This window comes from Scylla paramamosain, chromosome 13 (genome assembly GCF_035594125.1).
Source record: "Scylla paramamosain isolate STU-SP2022 chromosome 13, ASM3559412v1, whole genome shotgun sequence".
NCBI classification, from domain to species: domain Eukaryota; kingdom Metazoa; phylum Arthropoda; class Malacostraca; order Decapoda; family Portunidae; genus Scylla; species Scylla paramamosain.
In genome coordinates this window covers 23,917,711-23,929,052 of record NC_087163.1, presented here as the reverse complement: position 1 = coordinate 23,929,052, position 11,342 = coordinate 23,917,711, and the positions used below count along the sequence as shown (strand labels likewise).

General features: G+C 37.6%; 1 protein-coding gene across 1 annotated transcript in view; it reads right to left on the bottom strand.

Annotated features, from left to right (window-relative positions):
* Positions 1 to 1,622: 1,622 nt before the first annotated feature.
* The window catches only part of LOC135106542 (zinc finger SWIM domain-containing protein 4-like), a 28,138-nt gene continuing 18,418 nt past the window's right edge, over positions 1,623 to 11,342 (bottom strand). Inside the window, exons 4-14 of the mRNA XM_064015696.1 lie at positions 9,966 to 10,114; positions 9,486 to 9,636; positions 8,893 to 9,038; positions 8,372 to 8,559; positions 8,029 to 8,213; positions 7,517 to 7,828; positions 6,875 to 7,292; positions 6,224 to 6,378; positions 5,871 to 6,034; positions 5,038 to 5,304; positions 1,623 to 4,862 (exon numbers count right to left, since the gene is read on the bottom strand). Of these exons, the coding sequence (XP_063871766.1) occupies positions 4,185 to 4,862; positions 5,038 to 5,304; positions 5,871 to 6,034; positions 6,224 to 6,378; positions 6,875 to 7,292; positions 7,517 to 7,828; positions 8,029 to 8,213; positions 8,372 to 8,559; positions 8,893 to 9,038; positions 9,486 to 9,636; positions 9,966 to 10,114 (2,813 nt within the window). The 3' untranslated portion in view covers positions 1,623 to 4,184. The remainder of the gene's footprint in view (positions 4,863 to 5,037; positions 5,305 to 5,870; positions 6,035 to 6,223; positions 6,379 to 6,874; positions 7,293 to 7,516; positions 7,829 to 8,028; positions 8,214 to 8,371; positions 8,560 to 8,892; positions 9,039 to 9,485; positions 9,637 to 9,965; positions 10,115 to 11,342) is intronic.

The window sequence follows — 11,342 nt, the reverse complement described above, 5'->3', positions numbered from 1 at the left end:
GCGAGTGTTGTTGATATTTAATCAAGTCTAAAAATCAAGATATATACATTATTTGTACTTCAGTTAAATATAACTAAATTCAGATTGAGGAAAAGTAGTCGAGTGCTTGTTATATCAAAGTGAATTTCTATTTTGAATGATACTTCTGTAGAACTAACATGTGCAGGTCAGGGCACTTGGACGGACAGGGATCAGAGGGCTAAAGTTCAGATGTGAAGACAATGCTGTACTAGCCAGTCATTGAAAAGTTCATATCAGAGGACAATAAGACCCATCATTGTTGTAGTAAAGTTCAGATGAGAGGACAATAACAGTCAGTGTCATTATATAAAGTTCAGATCAGAGGACAATAAGAGCCACTGTCATTGTAAAGTCTTTAATACAAATGTAAAAAATGGCAGAAACAATAATTATGACAGGACAAAAATGAGGAGTCTGAAGAGGAGAAGGGTAAAGGATGGGAGCATAAATGATGGAAGGGGATATTTGCATACATAACTTAAATTAAATAAGAACAAAATTTATTACGTCATCCACTTGTACTGTACACACTTGCATATGGCTTTGCAGATATTCACAGCAGACTCGAATTAAGGTTTTACATGTAAAAAATATTCTGAAATACAAATTGCTAATAGAACAGCTTGGCAGTGGACACTCGACACTCATACTAATGTAACAAAATCCTTCAAACAAACTATTATTAAGTGTCCTCCAGTCTGAGCTACACACTCTCAAACACACATCAACCAAAGTCACATCATCTGATCTTTTGCACATAATGGTTTTGAAATTAATAAAACAATTATAATTCTGAACAAACAAAAATAACAACAAATCAATTAAATGAAGACAACAACAGTTTCATTGACCACTACCACTGAAATCAAGAGAAATACCTCATGTACATTCTGAGACAGGAATGAGAAGGAATCTAACTTTTAGCGCTCGTATATTACTGTTTGACAAACGGAATATCACCTCAAACACGGTAACGTACCAAAACAAACTGTATCCACCGGAAATATGAAATGTATGATGATAATAAGTATAACCTGGGAAAGACATAAGAAGACCATAAAAGATAGATAGAGAGAGAGAGAGAGGGAGTGAGAGATGAAAAAAAAAAGTCTAATTCTAAAGTGACCCTAATGTATCACTCTATTATGTACAAATTCCTACAAGTATTATACAGTTCTCAAGCACTGACATGCAATTTTACAATATTCACATGCGTTTCTCTTTATCTTACAATTTCATCTCAAGCAATTGGTTTAAACATTGGTACAAGTCGGTGCAGTGGACACAAGGACCTCTGAGTGATATGCCCCTAACTAAGATTGTCATGAACCAGACAGTGATCACAACATTACAGACCACCCCTCATGTTATCACTTTCAAATGCAAAGATATCACTCTTATTTATATATATGTCTGTATGTATGTATGTATGTATATATATGTATGTAGTATGTATGAATTCACTTCCTATATGCAATTATCAATCACTCAAGTATTATCTTTTATCCTTGTGGTATTTTGAGGTTATATGCATTATGAATATATGGCTCAAGTTTGATCTATTGGAGCATAAGGCTGTAGGAAAATTCGGCATGATGAAATAAATAGGATGCAAATACTCTAGAAGATGAACCTATCTAAAATACTGAGTGGTGTATACCCTTGAATCTCGCTGTCTATGAATTACTTAACATTCCCAAAGGTAGATGGAGAAAGCATATACAATGCATGCATACATGGGATGTGATAAACCAACTTGAATCATTCGCTTCATAGAAACAACTCATTGGTGGTGTACCTCATTACCTCCCATAATTATGTTACATATACAGCTTGCCCACACAAGACAGCAAGTAAAAAATAATGGAAAGCCAACACCCACCAACAAAACATACCCATCTTTACTACTGAAAAAATATTGACAACTTTTGTAGGCTATTTGGATGTAGACACAGACCTATACAGACACAATACACATCAAGAATGGGCTGATGAAGCTTTTGAAGATATGGGCTTTAAATTATTGACATATGAATATTTACATACATGCTGTTAATCACACATAGGACTTAGAGCCTCACTGTGTAAATGTGCAATACATAACCATTTTGGAAGTCTGAGGAGGCATTGGTATTGACCAGCATATAATAGTTTGTACATAAATAACTTAATACCAGTAGTAACAATAGGCAACAAAAGTTCCTTTTTAAAAAAAGGGGTAAAACAAGCATTAACATCAGAGTAATAAAATATAACACTAATTAAACTAATTCCTATCCATTGTATAAAAAAAAAAAGCTAAAAATACCTCTGACTAATTGATTAACATGGCCCTAAAAAGTTATATCTCAATTGATTCCACCTTACCATGCAGTACCAAAAATACCCCTGATATTCTGACAGGCTATAAATAAGGAGCAGATTCCAGCACTCATGGAAGCAGGAACAGAAGGAAAGTCACACTGAAGTGTAAAGGTACTAAAAATGAGACCTAAAACAACCATGCCAGAGGGCACTGTGGCACCTTATACACTAAATACACACATATGTATATATATGTATATGTATATATATACACTTGAAAAATCTATAGTCTAAAAAGAGACTTTTTTTGTCCTTAGACATGAGATCATATACATAACACACTGGACCTTTTGAAGATATGGCAAGACAGCAAACAAAAACAACCATCTACATAGGCCACGGCTGTGTTTGCTACATAAGGATACAGAGGTAGATCACTAAAGTGCATTATTGTCGGAAATTAACTTTACTAAGAGAGGCAGCACTACAGCAGCACAATATTTCCGACTAAATACAGTATTTCAAATTAGTTGACCTCCTGCAATAACAGGATGTTACTGTGTGAATGGGTTAGAGTTTGGCCCTTAGTTATGAATAATGAAATTATTCTACTTTAAAATTTTTCTGAAGCGTTTTTGCATTCAATCCCTGGAATTACTGTACATAATTGTGACTGCCTGCAGGAGGCAAGCAAGATTTAAATTTTTGAAAGTTATCATTTTACCATTTATATTCATTACACATAAATATTAGTGCCTGTGGCCATATCTTGCACATAACTAAAGGCTTTTCCAATTTTACAGCTCCAAATGCTTATTTTGACTGCAAGGTAACATTTATCTAATCATCAGATAACCCGTCCAAAGATATTTGTAACAGAATCTTCATCTTCAACCCACATATTATATTGCAGGGTAGAGACTTAGATAAGCCTGACAAAATAGGCTGCATTCACATACACTAAATGCTTAGGCTCATGATTCCTCTTACCAGTTTTCATGACTAATACATAGCTTTGAGGCATATCATGGAACATGTATGGAAAAAGGACATTACCATTTATGACATTTGTCAGAGGAATATACAGTTCTTGGCTCCTCTGTGTGTTATGACAGACCAACTTGGTGTATTGAAGCACATCATTCCTTGGTTTGGATAAGAGCATCTACAGAGCCAGAACATTTTACAGCCTGTGAACTTTGCCATGGTTTGTACTGGAGTCCCTGACGGTACCAACTCCGCGTGATATGGGCGTAAGAGGTGGGATTCCACTTAGCATAGTATCACACTATCAACTGGGCTTGCTTGCAGCTCAGGATTGGATGCAAAATGCTAACCCATCTGTTTCTCACTAATCTTTGGTATAAATACACAATATGTACTTGCAATAGCAACTGAATAAATAATATACAAACAGAAGTAGTAAAAAATAATAGAACTGTGCAGTTCTTTGCAAAAAAAATATTTGTTGCACATACTCTGAAATGAACATCATTGGCCTAACAAAAAATGATGAGATTAAAAACCTGACAGAAAAACTTATCAAATATTATAAATGGAAATATTACATAAGATTTAATTATTGGAACTCAGACATCTGCATCACACTCCTGGAAAAAAAAAAGTACCACTTCACTTTGCTGAAGAAATACATATTTTGTTTTTTGTTTTTCACTTGTGAGCAATAATGAAGAACTGATGCCATTTCAACATATGTTTCAATGCAGTACAATTGCTTGTGTAAACTGTATCTGGCTCTCACAACGGCAAACATTTCAATATACTTGTGTTTAATGGGAAGAACTTAATGCTTTACTGAAGCATTTTCTACAGTGTCTTTGATAGCGATTCACTAAACATCAGCCAAATCGTTCCCGCACTAAGCACATGAGCTTTTTCTTGCCTTTGTATGCTACCTTCATGTTCTCAATAAGCTGTGCAAATTGAATGTGTCCATCATGGGCAAGCATAAATGTTTCATGAGCTTTAGTTAAAAAGTCTATGAAATCTTGGTAATGTCTTGGAGATATATGAGTCAAACGTGAGTTAGTTGTGTTGATGTAAGCAAGAATGGTGGCTTCAAGGAGGCCTCGTAGAGGAGCTTTATCAAAAGCTAATGGCTTTATTGGTCTACGTTTGGAGTCTGGACATGCCATGCCTGGAGCTGAGAGGGAGCAGCGCCGCAAAACATCAGATAACACAGTGGCACATTGGACATTCTTGATGAGCACCGGAAGAAGCTGTGATAATTCTACACGACCGAGGGAGTGAGCCAACGCCACGGCCCAGTGGATATCATTGATCGCTGGGTGAGGATCCTGGTTGTATGCCAGATGAACACTGCGCATTGCCAGCATTGCTAAAGTGTAAGCACGGTGTGGGTAGCCACGGTGTTCCATGTAGCGAGCAATGGTGAACAATTGGGAAGATGACATGGTGTGAGCAGCTGCATCTACAACAACTTGATAGGCAGTTTCAAAGGATACTGGATCACTTTCACACAGAGTCAAGGCATTCAGAGCACAGTTTGGTGGGTCCTGAAAGTGGAAAACAAAAATGTTAGAAAAGGTTTTGCTTATGAACCATCTTGATAATAAGTTGTGTTGCATAATACACATTATAGCAATGTATATTTTGGAATTTCAAAAGACTTAAGATATCCAATACTTTATGATACACAACTAAAATGCTGGTTGAATACAAAATACATACTTTAGTGGCACATTGCAAAGCTAAAGATCTGGCACATGCAGCAAGCTCATCTTGTTTAGACCGGTCCAGCTGTAACCGCATGACTGTGGTGTGACTCATGATGTTGGACGCCACAGCCCCAGTTGCTTCCGTTGGAGTGAAGAGAGTGAACCAGTTCTGCATTATAGAAATGAGAGCCGAGACCCCAACTTCTGTGGCACACGTCACCAACCAGCGCACCATCTCTCGCCGCCTCCAGTTTAGTGAGGTGAGTGTCATCCTCATGACCTGCAAAGTGAATGTTGAAAGCATTACAGGATTATTCTTAGAAAATAGGATATTATGAAATGCCTCTTTTATTTTAACTTACATTCTCTTGCAAGTATTTAACATCAATGACAAAAATGGATCAGGTTATCAGCAATGGAAGGCAGCTTTGGTATTGGTGATTATTTGGCGTATGATTCATGGAGCTACAAACATCACATAACATGTTCTCATTTCATTGGTTAATGGTTTATTATATCCAGCGCCTGTTCTGTCAGATGATGGTATGATGTCAATGTCAATAAAGGAAAAGGTGTTCAAGGTATGGTGAATTCCTAAACTTGTAAACAGTGAAGTTGTGAATATTAACTGTTCTTTGTCTAAATGCAACAATAGTATTTGATAATATCAAGTTAAAAAGAACTCTGGCTGAATAATTAATTTATGCTGTTTCATATGTGTCTGATTATGCCTATGATAGTTTCTTTTAACCTCATATCAAATGTATTTTCATGACCAATGATCTATCTATTTTTCCTTCAAACTAAGGTGTTTTCTTTAAGAATAATATCACTGCACAACCTCACCTGGAGTCCTAGTTCAAGAGCAGCATTGAGCAGAAGTGAGTTCCTCTGTCCCTCTCCAGGCAAACCTAACCTAAAAGCATCCTGAGCCAGCTTGAAAAGGTGTGAAGAACTATGGATGTTCCTCAGGGCAGCATCCAGGACTGAGCGTAGACGCATCACATCATCTGTAGGAAAAGGGTATGGTCTGAGTTGCTGTGGAACTTATACAAACAAAGTATATCAATACTGATGATATTTATTATGAAAATGAGATGATCCACTCTTTTAAAATCATATTTAAAAGTGTTTTTTTTTTTTTTTGCACATTATAACCTTAAGAGCATTATATTTAAAAGCTAAGCAAACCAACTTACTCTTAGCTGCATTTATCATAGTACAAGCAAGAGTGCATTGCTGAGTTTCAATATGTCCTAAAGTGAACCATCTGGGATATCGAGACAGCACCAAAGAAGACACGTTTCCGTTGACTGGGTCATCTACATCATCATGATCTTCTAAGATAGGTAACCTGGAAATGGCAATAAACATACATAGAGTTTAATCATTCTAATAAAATAAGAAACAAAATTATGGAAATAAAGTACAAAATAAAACCCTGCATTTACCATTTACCTTCTACTGTCCTTATTTCTTTGTAAGATGCCATACTATTCTCTTCACATATTTCACTAATCCTTGTTACATAGTCCTCTTTGGCTTCCTATTTTTTTTATATATTTTTACCATTATTTGACAATCACTCCCAATCATCTGTCTCAAAAATTACTCAATATTTATTTAGGTTGTGCATGTATACAGTGAAGATTCCTGTTCCTATGTGATATGTGCATCATCATGCTTATGTTAAGCATGCAAGACTCTATGCATTGTGAGGAAAACTTTTGATAGAATTTCCTTTAAAAGCATATTCTTACATTTTGAATTGTAAATAAATAATTTCAAAATTTAAGACAATGTGTAGTACATGATAATATAAAAGAAATACAACAAATGACAGTGCATACCTTATTGCTCTTAAAGCCAGCTGATATGCTAAATCAGGATCATGTGGCAAAAGAGCTGTAAATAGGAACTTTGTAAAGGTGTGCATGGGCACACTCTCTGGGTGGATGCCTTCCCCTAAGCCAGAGAATGGTCCACCTTCCAGAAGCAGCCTGGCTTGTCGCCGCAACACTGCCAACAGAGGGGAATCTAGGTTGAGTTCTTGAAGTTTGAGGATCATCTTCTCTTCTTGCTTACAGGCCTTTTCCTGAGCGTACAGCCCAGGTGGCATAGCACGTTGCTGTCCTAGACCAATAAGAGCTGCTTCTAAGGCCAGGGTGAGGTAGGATTCCCAGGGGTCACTGGATCCAGGGACGGGAACATGGCGATACCTCAGTGGTGCAAGGTTGGTAGCATCTTCATTTGCTACTCCTAGCCAATCTACAAAGAAAGTACAATGAAAAATTAATGGAAGCTAAATTTCACTGTGAGAAAATTTAATAATAATTTTTAGATAATAATGAGGAAGGAATTCGAAATGTTCAGCAGTGTTTCCATGGACAATTATTGAAGCTAAAGACTATTTCAGCACTTGACTTCATGTAGTTATAAATTTGATTAAGTAAAAAATAATGATAATCTTAAAACAAATCCTTTAAACTCACCACTATGGTACTGGAATCTTGGTAAGTCTTCAGGTAAGAGGGATGCTTCTGCTAAGGTATCAAAGAGACAAGTTATTGGATCTAAAGGATGTCCCACCCAGCTTTCTAATGCTCCAGGACCAAGAGATCTACAAGCTCTAGAGGCAGAACACCTTGGAAGCATCTCATCCCTCTTGCTCCCCCACCAAAGGTATGCTTCCCTCTGTGCTTGCTTCAAGGTTCGCACCACAGCCACTGCAAGCCGTAGTGCCTCACAGGTGTAACCATGGGACCGCAACGCATCCACGCGGGAACAGGCAACAGGAACTGGTTCTGAAAGATTGGAGGTAGGATTATTAAACAGAATATAGTGTGGAGGGAACTTAATAAAGGTGGTAAAATGAGAAAAAAAAAAAAAAAACTGATGGTTCTATATTAACAGCAAAAGAAAAAAATTAGAAGTAATGATTAATAAGTAATAAATACATATGTATATAATATTTATCTAGCTGCCTTACTACCAAATCCCTTACCATGCCACAGAGGTTGACCATGTTCATTGTAGTAAGAGGAAGAGTGTTGGGAGGTCCTGAGCACCGGAGTTTCTCCTGCTAGGATGGTCCTCAGGTGGTGGTCATCCCAGGACATGGTGCAGGCATCTATGGCCCGGTGGAAAATGGTTCGAGGAGGGGCTGAAATCCTCCGCCTCTTGTGACGCCTACGGAAGACGAGATCAATGAATGCATAATACGTAGGTTGATTACAAAAGGGGCATCTGTACATCCTATTGGAATAATGCAGAAACTATGAATTCTATATTAGTTTCTCAATAATATATCATGATAAGACACTGTATATGAAGAAATGAGTACATACCTGTGTGATGACCTTCTGTCTCTGTCCCTGTCTCGCACATCTCTTTGGTTGTTGTGGTGGGGGTTGTGGTGGTGGCGGTGGAAGGGATCTCTGTTGTGGCCATCTCTGTTTGGGTCTCTTCTCCTCAGCTCATTATCTTCATCACTGGACTCCTCATCAGTACTCATGTAGTACGCTGCTGAGTGATTCTTAAAGAAAAAAAATCACAATCAGTAAGTGTGATAACCGGTGGTGGAGGCCATCCTGTCATGATGAGGAGGGATGTATCTGTGAAAGAGAGCCTGGAAATATTTGTGACCTCAACAAAGAAGGAAAGAAGTGGGACCTGATTATATTGTAAAAAGTAGCTTGCTTACAATGAAACACCTTAACATTACAATCTTAAATCAAAGCAAGTGAAAACAGGATTCACCTTACAGTTGCCAATGACACTGGAAAATTTGAAATGGCTTCCTGTATTATATTTACAGAGATATATAATGTGTATGTGTGTGTGTGTGTGTGTGTGTGTGTGTACCTACCCTGTCATTATTATCCTGGTGCCTGTGGTCTGGATCCTCCAAGGGACACACATCAGTCTGTGCCCACTGCTCCAGAGTCTTCTGCCACCGCTGCTTCTCCATGGAACCACAGTGAGGCGCCAGCACCACACACACCCACAGAGCAGCTGAAAACACAACCATATTAACAATACGTACTTCTTTAGCAATACTACCGTCCTCATCATGTGTGTGTGTGTGTTTATTTCTACTGTGGACCCTCATTTTGTGAGACTAGAAATTGTCTTTTTCACACAATGAAGATGGTAAACAAGTCATGTCCTAAACAGAGATAGAAAACTCACATACCTTGATGTGCACCACACTAGGGATAACAACATACAGTAACTACATAGTATTACATAGTAATGATAATGACAAGATGGTATCAAGTAAAGTTTATGTAACTTTTCCAAATGAAAGTGTTTCTTAGTAATGATACATATATTACGCAATGAAAGTTGGAAATAAAGAAAACTGCTCCTCCCAACATCAGTTTTATAAACATGTCACTAAAGTATGAATTAAAATCTTTTATTAAACATTCCTGTGGTAAGGAGAAGAGCAGGCCTCACCTATATGGTCCCAATGCTGCCGACACTTGTCAGTCATGGGAGTACCCTGGGTTTTCCACAATAAGAGTCTGGGATCATTAAGGAACTGCTCAGTGATCATTGTGAGCATTTTAGCACCATTACTGTCTCTTGCTCGGACCATCTCACGAACCTGAGGAACATTACATACCTTATAGTGTGGAGCAAAATAATAAATGTTTAATAACATGCAAAGAATTCACTCACTGTTTGGAAATTGATAATTTTAAAATCTCATCAGCATTACTCTTCAACATACAAAACTGCAAAAGAAAATACTTATTTGACCTTTTTGACAACTGACAGACTCAAACATAAATGGAAAACTGAATACAGTACAGCAAAACTGTTAAAAATATCATGCATTGCTGTTTTGTTGATTACACTATTCAGTGTTACATTTGAAGAAAAAGAAAAACTAATGAAGTAGTTAATGGATGGGAAAGGGAGAGAGACACTGACCTTCGTGAACATGAAGTAGAGCTGCTTGTTGGCATTGTAGTAGCCACCCTGAGTGAGGTACTGCCCCACCTGCTCCTTCACCTGCTCCGCATCCAGGTGCCAGCAGTGCTCCTCCTCTGCACTGCCTCCTGCTGTGGGGTCCGGGGCACCTGCGTGTGTGTGCAACACTGATTAGTATTCGTGCAGTGTTTCAGTAGGTCTGAATAATAACACTACTGTTAAATTACAAATTTTCAATACACCTTTCAAAACCAGAAATATACTTTACGTGTAAATCGACAATTAGTGGCCTGGCACACTAATACTGCTAGTTTTTACAAGATACTTTTCCATTGTTTTTTTTATGATTACATACTAATCTTTACTTTGAAGTATGAAAGCCTTAAAAACATTAAAAAAAATAAAAATAAAAAAAATTTGGCCATCCCAGCCAGCAAAATTTTACATCCCTTTGATGGAAGCACTATTTCAACTGACTTTTTTAATAAACATTTTCATTTCTATCCTTGAATACAAAACTTTATTCAAGTTTCTGCAAGTTGATTATTAAAAGGCCTTCCGGATCTGATACCTTCGTTTATGAACAAGTTTTAGGCCATGGTATTCATATAATCTATATAATGCACATAATATACACCACTAAGTAATGTGTTGGCCCAGAAATTATGATGGCGCCAATACAGCAAAACGATGTTCAGTATCAGTTCACTCAGGAATGAAGACAATGAAATATTCCTCTTTTCTGTGAGAGCCTCAGTGGTCAGCGCTCGGCAACCACCTGAGTCAGCAAGCGTGGCTGTCAATAAAGATGCAGATCCCGAGAGCACATAATTATGAGGAATCTATGGCGGTAAATCTTATACATTGGGTAAAAGTGAAAACAGCGCACCAGGTAAGTGTGGTGAAGTGTTCCATTAGCAAACGCGTTGCGGTATAAAGAAAAGAGACAGGATATTACAAACACCAATATTCATGCAGAACACACACACACACACACACACACACACACACACACACTCTCTCTCTCTCTCTCTCTCTCTCTCTCTCTCTCTCTCTCTCTGGAAAAAAAACAAAGCAGGGAAGCCAGTCCCTGAATGTGTCTACTTTCAAGAGGAAAACCTACTCGTTGGGCGAGATTTTATTTATTCTAACTCGCTTCACGCTTTGTTATAATTCCATCAAAAGCAGTTCAGTGAAGAAACCTTGAGCCACCACGCCAGTAAGAAAAATTCATATTATTGTGACTAGATAATATGAATCTTTCATATTTCACCTTCCAACATTTCAATTAATAATTCTGAAGCTGACATTCAACATTATGCGCAAACGTGGCCTGAATGCGTTCCCTGAATCCCGTGTAGACACTCAAATACAAGT